Source organism: Uncinocarpus reesii, genomic scaffold, assembly GCF_000003515.1.
Source record: "Uncinocarpus reesii 1704 scaffold_2 genomic scaffold, whole genome shotgun sequence".
Classification (NCBI taxonomy): domain Eukaryota; kingdom Fungi; phylum Ascomycota; class Eurotiomycetes; order Onygenales; family Onygenaceae; genus Uncinocarpus; species Uncinocarpus reesii.
The window spans coordinates 5,193,683-5,212,683 of NW_003052499.1; the positions used below are offsets into that span (position 1 = coordinate 5,193,683).

Sequence of the window (19,001 nt, forward strand, 5' to 3'; positions counted from 1 at the left end):
GAGATCCAAGAACGCGAAATCTACCATCCGCTGCTCAGTGCGTTTTCGTCGACCCCCGCCGCCCAGACACCACCGACGTCCGCGTGTTGACGCGATCAATGTCGTACGGGTTGCCCGCATACTCGCTGGACCCTACCGAGGACGCACGCCGCGTGCGCGTCGCCGGTCTGCTCAGTGGCCGGATCGGCTCCAGCACGAAGCGGCGTTCGTCTTCCGCGCGTGTGGTTGCGGATGCGGTGTCCAGTCCGCTCGGTTCGCTCTCGGGCGTGGATTCGCGAGACGCCTCCTCCTCCTCCTCCCCTTTCTCTCCTTGCTCCTCCCTCCCTCCCTTTTCCGCGGGCGCAACGCTGGATTGCTGCAGCCGTCGCATAAACGCCTCCGCCTCGGCCGCAAACGCGCACCGCAAGCGGATGCGCGCGCCGTACCGGTAGAAGAGGAACGGGAACGGGACACACGCGAGCGCCAGGAACGCCGGGATCGTTGACGCCCAGTGGATACCCAGGTCCCGGTACATGTACCGTGTGAACAGCGGAAATGCCGCCCCGAAGAGGGACCGCAGCACCGAGTTTGCCGCCAGGACCGACGCCGCGTAGATCGTGTACGAGTCGATCAGGTAGTTCATGACCCCCAGAAACACCAGCACCATGCCAAAGCCAAACGGCACCCCCGCCGCGATCGACGCCAGCCAGTGAATGGACGGGTAGTTGGTCCACGCGAACCAGAACAGCCCGATGGGGATGGCCACCCCGCCGACCATCGACGGCGGCAACCGCGCTTCGGGAGGCGCAAAACCGTGGTGCCGCTGCGCCACGGGGATATAGCGCCGGTTATTGTCGACGATGTTCAGCGCTGCCGCGATCAGCATCCCCACGAGCACGCCGAGGAAGGCCAGCCCGCCCACGCCCTCATTCCACCCGCGGACCTGCTGGTACACAATCGGGAAGGCGCCAAACAGCAGGTAGAGCGTGCCGTATACGATAGCCATATAGAGGGACAGCAAGAAGACGATGGGCTCGCGGAACAGCAGGATCCATGGTCGGCTGAGCGCCGTCGCGAACGCCTCGCCGACCGTGACGCGGCCCTGGTCGATCTCGATCCGGCTGCGGTACACCTTGCCCGAGAGTCGCGACAGGGTCTTTGCACGCTTGCGGAGGAGCACCGGGGCATAGGTTTCCGGGACCAACAGGGAGCCAATGATCCAGAGCGCGCCAGAGAAGATGGCCAGGAAGCCTTCGACCCACCGCCAGCCCGAGGTCATGCCCAAGAACCCGCCGATTATGGGCCCCAGCACCGGCCCCAGGAACGGCGCGACAGAGAACATGCCCATGGCCAAGCCCCGTTGAGAAGCCGAAAACATGTCCGCGATGATACCGCCGGCGTTGGTGAGGGGTGACGACCCGAACGAGCCGGCGAAGAATCGTAGGATGATCAGCGTCCAGATGTTCTGGCTGCCCGCCGCGCCGGCATTGAACGCCGTCAAGGCCATGTACGTGCCGCAGAAGAGGACCTGGCGGCCCAACAACTCACTCATGGGGGCCCAGAGCAGCGGGCCGATCGCAAACCCTAGCACGAAGAGGGACACGCCCAGTATCATGACCTCCGTGCCCACATTGAACTCCTGCATGATCTGGTTGGCGCCGCCGGTGTACGCGGACGAGATGAGGGCAACGGCGAGCGTGGCCATGGCGACCAGCATGGTGATCGACCATTTTTTCGCATTCGAGAACAAAAGGGGGTTGCGCGGGTCGTTGGGGATCCATTCGACGACGTAGGGATCGTCTTCGGTGCCGGAGCCCCGGTACGGGTAATCAACGACCTCCTGGGTCACGGCGCCCGGCTGGAGGACCTGGCGCCAGTAGGGGATTCTGGACGGATGCGGTGTCTCTTCGCTCATGGTTGCAGTAGAGAGAAATCTGGGAGGCGTTGATTGCAGACCATAGGAAGACAGCTGATCCAAGGTTGAGCTAACGGGCGGCTGGTTTTAAGTCAAGAATGATTCAAGAGGTGACTCGTGTGACTAGTTCACGTCAGTGAGGTCAACGGTCTGTCTGCTGATAACGAGTGGCAGGTGGGAAGGTGATGGTTCATTACAGCGTAGGTGTGCTGTGGGTGGTGTCGAATATAAAAGCGATACCAGGCGTCCGAAAATGCCTAGGCAGGTTGATCCCGATGAGAAATCCATCCGCGCCAGCCCCCGAGTCTGACCAGTTTTCCTTTTCTTTTTTTTTTTTACTTCTCTCTGTCAGCTCGGAGGCGAAAAATGAGATAGTCCGACGAAAACTTGGTAGAGCTCCAGCGGAGGCCCAGGGATAGGCCTGAGGCTCCGCAAGCTTGAAGCACGAGCTTAGACTACCCAAATTCGGTAGGGCAGAACAGAGCTTTTGTCGAGAATCAGCATTGCGCCTGCGACGAGAGCAGCGGTTCTCTGCTTGCCAGCCAGCTCTTCATCCTCCTCGAAATTCCCTGAGCCATCCCTTCTCCGTGCGCAACAGCTTTGCAAATGGGAATCAATCCATTGAGACGGGGATGTCGTCATCGGGGCATGATCTCCGTTTCGTGAAGTTGTGCAGTGCATTAACTAGCAGTTATTCTAAAGCTATTAATAACTAGCTGGCTGGCAAGTGCCTCGGTTCGACGACGGCAACATTTCGACTGGACGCTTGCTCCTTAGGCTGAAGGCCGACTATGCACAATTCAGGGCTGTCCCTGTATGCATCATAACCATCATCATCGGCACTCATTCCATCTTGATGGCATCCTTGAAAATCACTGCTATCATGCCATGGAGTTATCTAGTTGCCCTTCCGGAACAGCTTTGCCGAAAACCGGCCCGAATACGAATACGTTGGCAAGTCCGAGTTTCGGGACCGGCGTTGACTGTCAGCGATAGTTAAAGGTCCTGCTACTTATCATTATTTTCACCGAGTGAGCTGATTTTTTTTTTTTTTTTGCATGAAAGTAGGTAAAAATTATGTCCATTGATTATTCAAGCAACAGTTATTCTAAGAGAAATGGCCGGAACAAGCGCAAGGCAAGTGTCCCTGACTACCAAAGTGTTTATTAACAAGCCTGCCAACCTTTTGCTAGAAGCTGCACGCAGTCTATTCTGCCTTCAGGCGTGAGTGGGCTCCAGCCTCTAGATCCAGCTTGTGGGAATTCGGCCAGTTTGCCGTTACACCAGATCTAAAACTGAGTCTATCAAGCTAAAGAATACAAAAAGAAGAAGGACTGCTTCAGCCCAGCGGTACTGTAAAAGTGTCATCCGACGAACCGGAGCGGGAGCGGAAGGAAGCAGTTCCAAACTGACACGGACTATTTCAGGTAAGCCGTTGGCCTGGCTAAGGACAAGATCCTGTACAAACTTCTAATCCGTCTGAAAGCGCTCAGGGCAGCAATGGTCCATCTCTTGTCTGAGGGTGATTGTGAGAGATACCTGGGCTATAAGGAGGAGGAGAGCAGCTGACCAGGTTGCTTTGCTTCATTTCCACGGATTATTGCCTGTGTGGAACATAGGTAAGAGAATCGACGGGGAAGTATTTGGGGGGCACATTGGGGCATTTATATGCATCATCACGGCTTTAAGATGATGTTTATGACTGAAAGACGAAACTGAAGCCTAAATGACCCTTCCATGGTAATATACTCAGCCTGCAGAGCATCCGGGGCCGCCTATTTTGCTCCAGATGTGGGATTCTAGAGAATGTGAAAAAGGTAATCTTCTCCAAAAAGACATACGACCGTTTACTGCGGAATGCTTTGGTAGGATAAATCTACTCAGATGCTTTTGCATTGAGGTCAGCTTGAATATCCAGTGTCTACAATTCCAGGCTGCCCATGGAAAAGGCAGCAAGCTGCACCAGGAGAATGCAACTGCGCATTTGTGGAGGACAGTGGGATATCAACTCGGCTCATAGAAGCAAAGCATTTCTGGCAGCTCTGCTTCCGGATTAGTGTGGGAGGCTCATCACTCTGTCCTCACCCCTGCCTCAGCTCATCTTCATAATACCTTCAATCACCCGCCCTCTCCACCAGAATACTCTAATAGATTTCAACAAAACTAAACTGTTATGAAAGCTCTTTGCTATCGCGCAAACCAGTAACTGCAAGGTGCCCGGGATAGGAGCTGTACGGGACGATGGTGCTTTCAGATGTCGTTTTTAGGATTTGCAAAAAGGACTCCTCCTATTATTCCCAGCCTCAAATCCAAGAGACTGACATAGACACTGTAAAGCCAGAAAGAGACAAGACTGATGATGATGAAGTTGAGGATGGTTGATCTAAAAATAAAGACATGCGTTCCCCTGGCGGCTAACTTGGACCAGTGGAAGTTATCGGCTAAATGAAACACCGTGCAAACCAAAATTTGTCATTGGAATCAGATTTTCCTGGAGGCAAATAGAATGAGAAGTAGGGAAAACAAAAGGAGAAGGGCAGATTCCGGATCGCTATTCTCGATTCCCCGCTAGCCCATACATAGACCACTCCATGGCTCACAGAGCTCCGTGGTCCCCGGGAGAGTTAGCGGATGATGTCTTGCGCTGAGAAACGAAGCCGCCAGCGTCTCCACACTCTTTTGGAAAATGGCCAAGATTGCGTGAAGCTCGATCACTTGTAGCTCATTGCACGTTTTAGCCACTTGATTATTGTCGACGGCGTCTGTTCGTATTCATCCGTCCCTTCGGCTTTGACGTGCCCCTACCAGCGCGTCGATTTGGGTGGTTTCCTTCTGCAACCTTTGTCGTCCGGGGTCTCAACTGTCGCCCCTGCAAGGGAGCTGTTGGCGCTTGTATGACTTTTGTGACTTTTTGACGTGGGGGTTCGGGCTTATCAATGGCGGCTCTCGATTGTTTTTCTCTTGCAGCGATCCTAGCGCTGCGTCGCAGCGGAGGTTTCCCCAAAGCCGGAGGGGCGGGAGAATCCACCACCATTTCTGTTGGACCATCGCGGCGGGAAGCTGTGTTGACTATGACATCTTTCCCTGCCCTATTCTGTGATGCTTCGTTTCCTGCACTGCCTGTTTTCCTGGTCGTTCTAATGCTCTTCCGAGCGACAGGGTTAGTATCTTGTGGTCCGCCAGCCGAATTTGCATTAGCTTCGGATGCTGCCCGGTTTATGAGAGTTTGGCCTCGACGGCCGCGCCTTGGACGTTTTGATGGTGGCGGTTTGGAATTTCGTTCTTCACAGAATTCGTTATCCTCGTCGTGGTTGAGGATTCTTTTCTTACCATTCCGCACTGAATTAGACGCCTGGGCGGATTCTACGAACCGCTGACTTCGATCCTGCACACAGGAATCTGCAGCGGAAGGGGCTTGCTCAATATTCCTCTGTTCATCAGGTGAACCTACATCTTGAAGGCGTCGATTTGTAATTTGTTCAGGGTATTGTGCCTCGTTAGCATCTGCAGGTGGGTGATTGAGTGCCTTTGCCCCCCCGTTATCCTGACCGGGATGGACTGGCTCAAGCGCTGGGGCACAAAAAGGGCCTCTTGCTCGCGCTTCTCTTCGTCCTGACTCCGCCCCCTCAAGAGCACCCGGCCCAAAAAGACGGGGGTATCCGGAGAATCCGGGAGCAGGGGCCAGCTGGGTATCCTTGATGCTGGCAAAGCCGGAAACAAAGGGATAAGGGCGTTCATCTGCCTCGTTCTCCATCGGATATTCATGTCTCCACGTCATCCCTGGCAGGTCACCCCATTCGGAATCCCAAACCCCATCTTCAATCCAGTTTTTCTTGACGCTCTCGTAAGCCATGGCATCGATATCAAAAGTCCTTGTGCGCTTGTACTCGAGCTCATCTTTGATCCATTCGCGTTCGTGAGATATTTGGGCCAGAAACTGGTAATAGGGACGAGAAGCTTCAGGATCGCGTGGAGAAGCCTCTGCAGAGTCTCTGGGTTGCGGAGGACTGGCCGAGTCCTCAACGGCAGCCTTGGATTGCTCTGGCTTAGACGCGCCAGACAGGAAAACTGAGCCATGATATTTAGATTGCTGATCCTCCTGTGGTTCCGGCGCTGAATCTGGCTGTTCCTCGGGCTTCTTCTCATGGCCCCAACGACCGCCAGGTTCAGGAAAGCGATCAGGCCGATGCCGACTGAAACGCCAACGGGTTGTCATTGGCTCGCTGCCCTCTGGCCAAGCTGGGCCCCAAGCATCTAACCAAATTCCCTGCTCTATCCAGCGACTTCGAACGTTGTTCTCAGCGTTGGCTTGAAGATCCATGCTTTGATCAAAGGGCAGTGTTTGCTTTCGCCCAGAGCGACATCTGTCGAGCTGGTATATAATCCGCTTGTGCTCTCTGTAGGTCTGGCTGTCGAACTGGATTCCCGGTTGGGACCTGTAATGAGCTTTTCTCCGCTTACATCTCTGCGCATACTCGTCGATAACTGGAGGTCCGGGGGTTGGAGGCTGTGTGGTCTCCCCCGACGATTGGTACGGTGGTGGAGGCTCGCGGTCCCGCTCAAGGGCAAGCCGTTGTGGATCATCTTCTAGCTGTTGGAGCACCTCGATAACCTGTGGTACGAGGCTGTGTTGATGGTTGTTAAAGAAGACCACCATATCTGCGATAGTGGCCGAGGGCTCTCGCAAAACTTCGATAATCGAGAATAATCAGAAAGATGTTGACGGAAGGTGAAGGCGGGCGGTTGGGCTCGTTAACTATGTAGGCGGTTAGTCAGCCAAGGCTGCATGGCCCAAAATGCCCCCAAGCTCAAGCACCACTTGTCCAATCGCCCAAGATCTCCTGCCGCTGCGACCTCCTTGGAGCCCCTGACACAGGTGTTTCGCTGCGATACGCGCCGACGGCCATGGGCAACTCTCATCCAGTCCTTCTGGCAGAATCATAACCGCCAGCCTTCCTTCTCATAAGGACTGCAGGTGGTTAAAAGGAAGGAAAATGGCAGCATCTGTGTCCTGCCAAATCCTCTTTCTTCCATGCATCGCAACAAAGATCATCGAGCATGGCACGACCAAAGCCCCATCCTCTCGCTCTCTTTTCAATCGTGCCCAAAAATGATGGGGCTTGGGCTATTCTCCACCATCCCCACAACCGTCACCTTGTCTCTGTTGTCCCGGATCCCGAAGTGAAGGGTCAATCTACATATGGACTCAACATCGGCTTCCATATCGGGTCAAAATCACGCTCTACACTAGCGACCCTCGGACGCGGTGCTGATGTCACGGTTGAAGGAGCAAACATCTCACGAATCCAGTGCTCTTTCGAGATCCATGAGACTACCAGGGAGATCATGCTCTACGACCGGTCAACCTCTCACTCAACCCAGGTTTGCGGCACTGGTTCTACGCCGTTCAAGCTGGGGCATCCTCGTCGGGTCGTCGTGGACAATAGAACAAATCTGGAATTCGGATTTGGTGGTGTCGCTTGCAATCTTGCCCATTTTCACCTCATTTGGCATGCGCGAAACTTCAGCATTGAAGAGCAGATCAACTGCCGAGAAGACAAGCCCTGCCTTGCTCGAACGGTGGATGAGACACCGACTGTTGTTCCGTCCCAACGTGTTACCCGAATCCATACTCCAGGTAACCAACATCCGGAGATCAGGTACACGCTGCGAGTTCAGCTTGGGAAGGGGTCATTTGGCGAGGTCTGGAGGGTAGCAAATATCGATTCCGGCGAGCACTTGGCAGTTAAGATGGTGGAGTGGCCTGCCCTCCAGTCGCACAATTATATTTTATTGAAACGGGAAGTGGAAACTCTTGCTCGTATCTCTCATGTGAGTCATGTCCAGGGCATTGAGGGTCCTTGGGTGCAGATCAGCTAATTATAACAGCCGAACATTATTGAGTATATATCAGCGCAAGGTCCCAAAGACAACTATCTCGAGATCTTTATGGGGGTCAGAGACGGAACCGTCCAGGACCTGATTCGTGTTGATGATCTCTTCGTGCGAGATCCACTTTCAGCTGACCTTCTCCTTCATCAGATGCTTCAAGCACTCGACTACCTAACATTCAAGGGCCTTATCCATCGCGATGTTAAACCTGAGAACGTCCTTTACACAGCTTTACCCGATGGCTCTTATCACTATCAGCTTACAGACTTTGGTCTCTGTAATGTGATTGGCAACGCCCGAACATTTGCTGGATCCGGATTTTACATTGCCCCCGAGTTGGAGAATAACCGAGGAGCGCAGCAGACATCGAAGATGGATGTCTGGTCTCTCCTTGTCACACTTACATATGCAATGAATATGGGTCGCTTCCGGGAGAAGCCGTTACACACAATTCAGCTGAGGATCAAGGCAGTTCATGAGGCTGTGAGCGAGGAGATCTTCCGCCCACTTCGAGATATGGCACATATTGACCCTAACCAGCGAGCGTCGGCTGCAGATATGCTGGACGAGCTCTTTAACGGGGTGGGTCGCACCACTCCTCGCAACCAAATTCGGAATGATATAACCCAGAATGCTCTACTACGACCGCAAGTGCAGCAATTCAGACCCAGTGATGAAGGCGGGAAACGTCCCGAACAGCTACATGGTGCTATGGTCACAAAGCGTCCGGAACAGGGTGTAAGCCCTGTCATAAAGCGGCCTAGACAAGCGATCGAACCAGTGATCAGGAAGCATGCCAGATTGGGTGTCAGACCTGACATGAAGCGCCCTAGACCAACGATCAGCCCGGCAGTCGGGAAGCGTCCCAGACGAGCATATTCCCGGATCGGAGGTTCGAGAACTAGAAGTATGAACGAGCCATTTAGAGGCCAGTTGACTAGAAGGGACGAGATGTCCAGGCCTGGTAATCTAATCAGCAGGCATGACCGTAGCTCCCTTGATGCATGCGATGATGAAAGCGCTCCTTTAAAATAATGCAGCTGTTCCATTTTCAAGTTTACAACCGGTGGGCGGGTTGGTGGTCGACGGGCAGAAGGTCAGTGGGCAGTTGTACTGGAACATACTACTGGGGAACCCATAGGGAAGCCCAAGGCCTAAGCTCACCAGGTTCTTAACACAAGGTTGCTGGGTTGTTATTTGGTATCACCAGGCAGGTCTTCATTCATTACTAGTTATTCCTACAGGCTACTGGCATGGTTCTGATATGGAGTTTTACAAGAAATCTTCTGTACGTTGGTTATGATATGTAATGCCTCATGAAGACTATGAAACTTCTCATCTCAATTATCAATGATTACTAGATGCTTCTGATAGCTCTCATAGAGCTGATGAAATTCATAATGTTGCAGTCATGCTTCATGTTCAACTACATGATTATGTGGTTAATTCTATACTCACATTGGAACTTGTGTGTGTGTGTGCTGTTGTTTCTCAATGATCACCAGTTACACTGAGATTTTAAATCTATGGAAGTTTCTGGTAATAGCCTCTGATAGTCATCAGTAACATAGGCTACTTACTACTGAGATAAAATCACTGGGTTTTTTTATAAAATTACAATATCAGAACCATGTCAGTAGCCTGTAGAAATAACTAGCAATAAATGATAGAGCTGCCTGGTGATACCAAATAACAACCTAGCAATCTTGTGTTAAGAACCTGGTGAGCTTAGGCCTTGGCCTATGGGTTCCTAATTAACCCCAGACCCAACTAGTATAGTTACTCCTAGGTATTACCAGTATTTTCCAGGACAACTGCCCGGTGAGCTTCTGCCTGTTGACTTACTGACATATAAATTCCGGGTACGAGGTTCTGCAGAGTACGAATTGCGGCGGGGTCGGCGTGGTCGAAGATGCCAGAGCCCAGTCCTTCCTCCCAGGGGTACCTGTTTACCAAGTGCAGATATTAAACCCTTGCGCTGATGTGGTTTCTTCCATGACCATGTGGAACTGTTTCTCTGCCTCGGATTTTGCGTGAGGTATTTGAAATATGGGAGGTCAGTCTTGAATGCTAGGTTGAAGTGTGTTTGTGGTGCTCTAACTAGCTTTGAGGCTCAGACTATTAAAATTCAAGCATGTACAAAGAAGTTATACATCTGCACCAGCTGTTATGTTCTCAAATTTGGAACCATTTGAATAGAAAAGAATATTTTTGTTGATAGAACTCCTTAGTGAGCATTCTAACTGGGCATAGAATTAACTCGGGTCGAAACTTAGTCCAACCAAGCTACCTTAAGAGAGCTCACATTTGGGAATGTTGAGTACATACTTCAGGAGCTACAGCCGTGCGATATTAGAACTGTCTGTCGAGAATATTTCGCTAGTCTTGGCTGGTTACATTCGCGGCGTGGTCAATGACCTCAATGACTTAGCTTGCCATTCTAACGCACGGCCCCAAGAGAGCAACAGGCGTCGCCTGTTCTTGAATTGCGGTAGTTAGAAGCCAGGGTATGGTCAATGTCTAGGAAAGGGATTCGATATCGAATTGCTGATCAAAAGTATATAAGCCTATCTCGAAGGGATTCGAAAAAAAGGAAAAATAGGCATACCCTTTCAAGGAGTTGTCATGGCTTACATTTCGGTTCAACCAAAGAACAAGAGAAGGGGAACTTCATTCGGTTGATAGCCGTCGGTCGCCGGAGGGGTGCTAACCGTGATGCTAGGTAGGGGGCTTATTGGCAAAATGGCCAGATCCATGCCCTGTTACCGGTATTGCTCATATTGCACATCGAGCAAAGGGCCAAGCATGTCAAAGAAGTCCTGTCCACCAGACCACCCCAGTTGGTTGGGGCCGAGCCCAGCAAAAGAGATCAAAGGGTCGTGTTGGAACCCTTGTTGGTCTGGCATTACATTCATGGGCATGTATACTTGCGCGTCCGGAGCCGTGCTTGTGAGGCTCGTCGAAAAACGAGGGTCATATTCGCCACTGGTAAGTGGATGTGGAAGGTGCATTTGCTGGGGCATTGATCGCTCGAAGGATTCTGATATCATCGGCTTGACCTCCGGAGCCATGCTTTCGTGGAGTTCAAATTGTGGACGCGGCACTTGGCCGTTGTTGGGGGTGATGTGGCCGCTAATTGAAGGCTCGCTTGTGGGAATTGTAACAACTCGGCTACGAAGACTCGAGGCCAGGGCGTGAAGTAACTCCCCAAACCGGTTACTTAGATGGACATCGTCCACTACACAGGTACAAAGCGCGTCTGCTGTTCGCTCGACAAGGGTAAGGGAAATCGCAGTTTCGCTATCCTTCGCCCCGAGGGCATAAGCCTGTACAGTAAGAGGTAAGAACTACAATACATCACATTTGTTCTGTGGGTTAGTAAAACTTACTTTGAGACAAAACATTGCTCCAGCAAGGATCCTCGAATACGTTCTAACCGGGACATGTTTAAGGCGATCCTCTGGTAACAGCTCCTCGACCACGAGCTGAAGCATTGCCCTTGCAGCATTTACTACTTCCATGAAGTATTCTTTGTTGCCTTCGTAAGGGTTGAGTAGTGCAGAGAGTGGCATTGAACCACCCTCTTTCGCGGAACGATTATAGTGTTCCACAACCGCTTGTAAAGCCACACTGTTTATATAAACCCGAACGTATCCAAATTCTATAGCAAGTATTGATCTCATTGCTTTGGATACTGCACAGCTTATCAGCATACATGTAAAGATTCATAAGCTAGGATTTGAGGCTTACGCTTAGCACGGTCAAACTCGCGCTGCCAATCGTGCAGAAGAGGCTTGAGCATGCGTAAAACAGAAAGATACTCGCCGCTTTTTATAATATCACGTGTTCTATCTCGGGAAGGAAATAGGAGTTCGTTTCCTCGCTTCATCAACGAAGCGACACCCACCCAACAACGGATGGTATCCCCATGCTTCACGCTTGCATCATGGTCCGTAACAGAAACGTTGGTTAAGTTTTTCCATCCTATAATACGTAGTCAATTTGAAGAGCGGCGGCAAAGCCATGCAATTGTCGGCGTATGCTCACCTAGCCGTCCAGACGTCTGGGTTAGATAGACCCAAAGTAAATGTTGCACAAGATACGCGCGTTGGCTTGACTGGGGGTTATTCCAAATATCACGTCGAGATTCTCGAGCGCCAATCGTCGTATTATCATATTCGTCAAAAATGCCAAGCTCCACAGCCAGTGCTAGTGCATTTCCAAGCATTGACCAGCACATCCGATCGGATCTCCAAACAGGTTCAAGCCAATCAATCCGAATCCGGCCCCCAATACCTGCTGTGCTCGCTCTTGTCCGACGGACTTCATCCTTCACGATGATACTATCCCCGTCATCTCCAGCGGGGACGTGAAGTGAGCGTGGATGCCACTCTGATAGAAGAAGCAACGCTTCGCAAGTTCCCAAGGTTCGAAGGCTGCCAAAGCTAGAGCCAGCAAGGGCAGACTCGGGACTTTGTCCATTGATGATTTCTATGGCAGATCCGTTGTCATGCGTTGCGCCAGTAAATTGCTCCTGGCCAAATATCATGCGAGAGATCATGCCTTGTAGATGCTGCCACAACCGCTCATGCACCATGAAGGAGCGCGACACCGCGCCCGCGCCGGAGAATTCCATGTATCGAGACGCGAGCACAAGAATGGTCACAGCAAGAATGGGTTCTTCCTCCAACAATTTTGCGTGCATCGAGGCATCTTGATAAGCGGTAGACGAAATGGGGGTGAAAGGGGCTAGATACTTGTGGAAGTAGTTGACGAGGTCTAAAGCCTCCTCTGCAGTGAAGAGGCCAGTGCGCACAAAGCGGAGGTTAGACCAAGGCTGCAGGGCGGTACTCGTTGCGCTTCCCTGGTTACTTGGCGGGGCGGACGGGCGGTTAATGTCGTCGGTGGAGGGCCTCGGCCTCGAGGGGCGGGAATCGTGTTGGATGCCGGCAACCCTTTCGCTATGACGGCCAGCCTCCCACAAGAGACTCAAGGCATCGTGGGACGTGTATGCAGCATCGCGAAGAAGAGTTGCGGCCGTTTTGTCTCCACCTGATAACACGGAGAACAGACGATCAGTATGTATCACGTGACTGAGCGGAACGGCGATCCTGGCGGCGGGGGGGAGAATACCAGCAGAACCGACGCTATCACTGTGGCCACGGGTTGGGAGCGGTAGGGCGTTGACGCCGGGAAGAGCGGCGAGAGTGCCATCAATGGTGACTATCCTTCCGATCTGCTGGGCGGAATCTGCGGGCGCGGAGGAACCGGTGGGAGTAGCCGAGGTTTTCTTCTTCCCGCGAGTAGCGGAGAAGTGGCAGAATTTGCGTTCTCGTCGACAGCGACCACAGGGGCCTTGATGTGGATGGTCAACAGAACCTAGATCGCATCGCACTCTGCGCTCGCGGCATGGGATACAGGCCTAAAAGCGAGCGGGGGACACAGACAGGTCACCAACTAGTTCCAACAATGACAATCCGGGGGATCCCAATCTGATTCTGGAGACATGTGCTTGGGGAGCAAATGAATCGACATACCTGATAAGCCCGCTTGTGTACTTTTGCCGGCTGGGTCGCGGTGGACATGGCAGGAGTGTGAGGGAGGAAAGCAGCGGATTTGACAGGATAAGATTAAAGTGGAGGGCGGCAAAAGAAATTCATGGGCTAAAGCATGGGCAGACAGCACGCCGATAGTAAGACATGTACATGAATGGAAATGGAAATTGGGGATGATGAATGGAAAGGAGAGGTCAATTGAGCCACCGCATGTCGACCCCAGGAGAGCAGTGTGCCAGTCTGCCAGACAGCTTCGTCAGGCGCAGTGAACTAGTTACCGAACTAGTTGTGGGGGTAATAACTAATAGCAAGAACGTATATTAACCATCTTATCTGCCAATAGTTTCTGCCGGCAGTGTTGCTATTTAACCACCGCCAGGCCCTCATCGACGCTGACTCAGCTGCGGCCGCCGGGCCCAGTCCCCTCCTGCTTAGTCAGGATTCTGGGGAGCTGCGCCCGGTCTAGCCGGATGCAGCAGAGTGGAAGAGCCTAAGAAAGAGGGGGATGGTTGAAGCAGCGAAAAACAGATTCATCACCATGAACAAAAATAATCACACCCCCCCAGGTTCCGCGCCTATTCTTGAGCTTGCCGGCTTCTTTCCACCGTTCTGGATCTCGGCACAGGCATGGGCCTGCTCCACATCGAAAGTGTGGGATCAGGGGGCTCCCTTTGGTGCATGCATACTCTCATCCTGCCCTCCTCCCTTTGAACTCCAGATTCCCACCCGATGAAGAATCATATTCAATCAGTCTTCAGCGAGACAACAAGAGCAAGTGTGACGAAAATGAACCTCGAACGGGCATCGACTGGGGGCTCAACCCTCCATAATTTAAAAGCTGATTCAGACCATCCTCCCCAAGCCCACATTACAGGGGTCCCATGCTTCACCTCGCTACCAATTCCCCGAACGCGAGGGAGGTGCTGACTCCTAAGGCGTGAATGGCACGGGAGGGCAGCTGAGAGATCTGGGCCGTTTGATTATCCTTCGTGACATCCCATTCCTCATCTCAGCTACAAAAGCAGCATGATGAATTTTGTTAGCCTCGCAAGCCATTGTGGAAGGACATGTTGACCTGGAACTTTTCTTTGTTTGAACCGACACAGGGAGTCGAAGCCCTTGCGCTGGAGATGGAGAAAAGTTGCAACCAACCTACTCTACGGAGTATTATTTGGAGCGCCCACTTTTAGAGACTTGGTCCATGGGCAGCAGACTAGCGTTCAGGCCTTGTTGATGATCATACTCCTCACCTGGTAAATTCTGGCTTTCCAGATCGAATCTCCGCCTGAGTGATATACCCTTTTTGTTACAGGAAGCTGGGATTAAGGCTGGAGATGGCACAGAAAGCCTGCGGTGTTTGGGCTTCTCTATTCAGGCTGGTGGCATCAACTAAGAAGGTACTCTCCACATACTGCCGTCGTCATGGCAAGGCACGACAAGTTGCACAAATGATGGTGACCAGCAGCATACCACTGCCGTGTTCCAAACCCGTGTGCGTGTTTGGTCGAGGATTATTCTTTGTTGCGACGATCTTGGGCAAAATGGGTTGCGCTGGATTGCAACCTCCATTTGCTACAGGGCCGCCCAAGATGGTCCAGAATACCATTGCCATCATCAAACACGGAAGGTGGACAATGCATATTGCGCTCAATAAGCTAGCGACCTTCGTACGGATCTGTTGCAATATTGATCGGCCAACATCACTTGTGGTTGGCTTGGTAATAGTAATATGGTTACTATGTAGTTGCTCAAACTAAAGTGACAACAGAATGAGGCAGGAGTTGGAAAGCTCTATGGCGTGAATCTGTTTCGAAGCTCACCCGCATTCAGAAGTCATTGATCATGACTCCGGCTTGGGTCTCTTTTGCGAGCGAGAGAAGCTCTCTCCCAATCACCAAATCCATAATCCCCATTCCGACACATTTGAAGACCACATTCCCGCCAGACCCAAAGAGCTTCGAAGACGAACCATGTCGTGCAAACAGCTCCCCGATTTCCACCAGCTGGGTCTCCGATACCCGCGCCTTGATAATTTCGCCAGCCTCATGTAAACATGCATCTTTTGAATCGACGAAGATGGTATTGTCCCCAGAAAGAAGGGTGGTCGAGTCGACTTCCTGCATGTGTGGCTTATATGAGCCGATGAGGGATATGAACTGGGGTTTATCCCCAAGACACGAGCTAGGGAAGAGTGGTTCTGTGGACGGCGTACAACAGAAAACGCAATCGGCCTGAGCTACAATGGTGGCAAGGATCTCCGTGGTGAATGCGGACGAGTCCCTCCCAAGGTAATCAACCACAGGGCCCTCGAGTAGCGCTGCGTCCAAATCGCTCTTTAATTTTTCTAATCCCTTAGTTCCACGATTCACGACTGTAATTTTTGTAATTTTCTCCCCTGCAAGTAACAGAGCAAGCCGAATATGCCATTCCGCTTGCTTTCCTGCCCCAAACACTAGGACATTGGCACGATCTGGCAGGCTAAATTGTTGAAACGGTATCATACTTGCCAACGCGGTTCGGAACGCTGTAATTAGCTCAGCGTTTAATAAACCCTCCAAATCCCCCTCCGGAGAGAAAATGTTGATTGCGCCCTTTGGCGGTCCGCCGTGTCCCGGGAGGGTGACAATTTTACTACCCGTCGAGGTTTTGGTATCAGAGGCTGGCATGAACAGAGTAATGTTGTTCTTCGAGGTGACAATCTGCTCTCGCATTGGTTGGTGGATGAGTTTCTCGGCCCGTTGGCTCATGTTCTGTGTTGAGTAGCGTGCCAGTGCTTGCCAGAGCGCAACGAGGAGGCGGTGGCATTGGTCACGAGTCAGCCCTTTAAGGATGGGGGCGATATCCGATTCGCGAAGGACCAGCATGTTCTTCTGTGATGTAGGATCAACCAGGAAAAAAAATACAATGCCAACGTGGCAGCCGGTAAGCCCCTGGGTCGATGTTTTGCAGTGCAAAGAAATCACTTCGATATCGGGCTTGGGGACCTGTGCCGAGCTAGGATGAACCTTCTCCGCAATCGGATGAAAAGCCGGGGTTAGTAACTGCGCCAGTGTTCATTCTTTTTCGCCATCCTTGTCGGGAATAAGGTGTGTTCCAGACGACGTACGCTGGATCGAGTAGTGATCATAGATTATATTGCATAACTAACGCGCACTGGTCTTTTTCTCAAGCGCTCTCTGACCAACACATTTGACAAATGAAGGAAATTCAAGCGTTCCCTTGATCGAATCGAAGGTGTCTGGAAGCCACAGAAAGGCTAATTTAGTTAAGCATATTTCCCAAGCTCTGGCCAGATTCAAAACTCACCATTCAGCGGGTGCCGGTCACAGGCGAAGCAAGACGTGCGGACGAGGGATGCCTGCAAAACTGTGGGGGACCAGGGAGTTGCTGATCTGGGCTGGCAACAAAAGAACGATAGTTATCGGTCGACACAGTGTGCTCCCACTGCACACCTTCCTTTCCTGCTCTCTTGCTTCGTCTGCTGGTGCCAGCCACTGGATGGGCGACTCGCGGCGCCCTCGTATCATCTGCGGATCGCGGCATTCGCAAAGCTTGGGCGAGTTTCTCGGTGGTTCGCCCAGGAGCCACGCTAAGCCTGTTGGGGGCAGTCCCCCAAAGCTTGTCGAGTCACATGAGCTGGCCCCGGAACATGCAGGAAAGGCCCGGATACCATCGCGTCCAAGCGATTAGAATTGCAGGGAAGTCCGCTGGCAAGCGACTTCATCCGCAGCTTTCTTTTTTTTTTTCCTGCCGGTTTCCCTTTTTGCCTTGTCATCATCGGCGTGACCATGTTGGATATGCAAAAATAGCACTGGTATCATTAAGCGACCATTGGCGAGCTGTGGAAGCTCGGACCACAGCTCAACGACTATGTATACCCGGCTGTGGGACGCCGTGGTGTCCTGTTCTGACCATCATCACACATTCTCTTCGAGATATGGCCTACCGACTATCGTCAGTTTGTAGAGCCTCTAAACTCACTTATGGAAATAATCAACTCTTAATTCGATCTTCCCATCACGTTCGGACCTTCCACGTACCGTCAGAGTCTCCAGAAAACTTCCCCCAGACCCCATGGGACACCACCAAGCCCGATGCTGCCGCCCTAGGCGGTCAAGCACCCCAACGTGCTCTGGGTAGAATGCCCGCCCCCGCCCTCCTTCGGAGCATCATGCTGCAGACGGTTATGTCGCGGCCACGCATCATGGATGTCGCCTCCAACATGCTGCGGCAAAACGTTCGACTTTTCACTCGCAACCCGGTCTTCAGATGCCTTGTCGACAAAATGTTCTATGCCCAATTCTGTGCTGGCAGAACAGAAGCGGAAATCAGGCGAACGGTTGAAGGATTGAGAGAGATGGGATATCGGGGGGTGATTTTGGCATATGCGCGAGAAGTAGATCTGTCGAATTCACAGTATCAAGCTGGGTCAGCAGAATCTAACGCGCTCCACCAAGAACATGTTGCGCAGTGGCTCCAAGGGACCCTGCAGACGATCAAGTACGCACAGAGTGGCGATTATGTGGCGGTGAAATACACCGGAGCTGGTATCGGTTGTGTGCATGCCTTGGAGCTTGGGCAAAAACCAGATCAGTTGATGGCTGATGCATTGGAACAGATTTGTACCTCTGCAAAACAACAAGGAGTGAAACTCTTGTTTGATGCAGAGCATTATGTCCAAAAGGCGGGCATCGACTCCTGGACCATGGATCTGATGCAAAAATATAACGCAGACGGGCAAACCGTTGTATACAACACGTATCAAATGTATGTCTTCCTTTTGTGTTCGCACTGTCCAGTCTACTTTGTACCCGTTTTGCTCACAACGCCACGTCCAGGTATTTAAAGGAATCAATGGCAACGTTGCGATCGCATCTCCAGATGGCAGAACAAGGTAAATTTAACCTAGGTGTCAAGCTGGTCCGTGGTGCATATATACACAGCGACCCCCGCCACTTAATCCACGATACCAAAGCCGACACCGACAGAGCATTTGATAACGCAGCGCTGATGCTGGCGACGCGGCACATCGAGAACCCTGCCGGACCAAAGATCGGACTGGTGCTTGCAAGCCACAATAAAGAAAGCACATTCAAGATGCGCGAGCTGCGACAGGAGCAACTGAAGCGAGGTTTACCTTTGGCTGATGTTGTCTATGCGCAGCTGATGGGAATGGCAGATGAACTTTCCATGAGTTTAACGCAAAAAAGCCCGGTAAGTTGATGCTGTGCTCGCCCTTATCCTTCGTGACAAGCATACTGACGTTTCGACTCTAGGACCTTGAGGAGGAAGACAACCAAGTGTTCAAGTACGTTGTGTGGGGTACAACCGAAGAATGTATGATGTATCTTCTCCGCCGAGCTGAAGAGAACCGCGATGCCGTCGAGCGGAGCTCAGTGAGTCAGCGGGCCCTTTGGGAAGAGTTCCGTGGAAGATTGACCCCCAAGGCCCTTCAGCGACGCCACTGAGACCCGGGCTTCGTCGTTTCCCGTATCCATTTTAGTTCTGAGCCGGCGTAACAAAAGCCACATGGGAGGATTTCGTGATATTTTGATGTAGCGCTTCAGCGTCAATGTTCGGTAGCTTGTATGTAGTTAATGATGAATGTAATGATTGAGAAGCGTGGAACTTCAGAGTGCGTCTCTGCACTAGTGATCTAT

At 51.9% G+C, this 19,001-nt stretch overlaps 6 protein-coding genes across 6 annotated transcripts; 2 read left to right on the forward strand and 4 right to left on the reverse strand.

Annotated features, from left to right (window-relative positions):
- Positions 1-34: 34 nt before the first annotated feature.
- On the reverse strand, positions 35-1,894 carry UREG_04723 (uncharacterized protein; the record flags this gene model as incomplete). Its single annotated transcript, XM_002545160.1, has 1 exon — positions 35-1,894. One exon carries the CDS (start codon positions 1,892-1,894, stop codon positions 35-37), a length of 1,860 nt encoding a protein of 619 aa, XP_002545206.1.
- A 2,746-nt stretch (positions 1,895-4,640) lies between these two features.
- On the reverse strand, positions 4,641-6,551 carry UREG_04724 (uncharacterized protein; the record flags this gene model as incomplete). The annotated part of the gene is made up of 1 exon (XM_002545161.1): positions 4,641-6,551. One exon carries the CDS (start codon positions 6,549-6,551, stop codon positions 4,641-4,643), a length of 1,911 nt encoding a protein of 636 aa, XP_002545207.1.
- A 401-nt stretch (positions 6,552-6,952) lies between these two features.
- UREG_04725 (uncharacterized protein) lies at positions 6,953-8,691 on the forward strand (the record flags this gene model as incomplete). Its single annotated transcript, XM_002545162.1, has 3 exons — positions 6,953-7,726; positions 7,784-8,524; positions 8,620-8,691. The coding sequence occupies 3 exons, from the start codon at positions 6,953-6,955 to the stop codon at positions 8,689-8,691; spliced, it is 1,587 nt and encodes a 528-aa protein (XP_002545208.1).
- Positions 8,692-10,548: 1,857 nt separating this feature from the next.
- UREG_04726 (uncharacterized protein) lies at positions 10,549-13,371 on the reverse strand (the record flags this gene model as incomplete). Its single annotated transcript, XM_002545163.1, has 5 exons — positions 10,549-11,112; positions 11,176-11,480; positions 11,537-11,770; positions 11,834-13,141; positions 13,245-13,371. 5 exons carry the CDS (start codon positions 13,369-13,371, stop codon positions 10,549-10,551), a joined length of 2,538 nt encoding a protein of 845 aa, XP_002545209.1.
- Positions 13,372-15,167: 1,796 nt separating this feature from the next.
- On the reverse strand, positions 15,168-16,205 carry UREG_04727 (uncharacterized protein; the record flags this gene model as incomplete). Its single annotated transcript, XM_002545164.1, has 1 exon — positions 15,168-16,205. One exon carries the CDS (start codon positions 16,203-16,205, stop codon positions 15,168-15,170), a length of 1,038 nt encoding a protein of 345 aa, XP_002545210.1.
- A 1,073-nt stretch (positions 16,206-17,278) lies between these two features.
- On the forward strand, positions 17,279-18,809 carry UREG_04728 (uncharacterized protein; the record flags this gene model as incomplete). Its single annotated transcript, XM_002545165.1, has 3 exons — positions 17,279-18,108; positions 18,180-18,555; positions 18,618-18,809. The coding sequence occupies 3 exons, from the start codon at positions 17,279-17,281 to the stop codon at positions 18,807-18,809; spliced, it is 1,398 nt and encodes a 465-aa protein (XP_002545211.1).
- Positions 18,810-19,001: the final 192 nt, after the last annotated feature.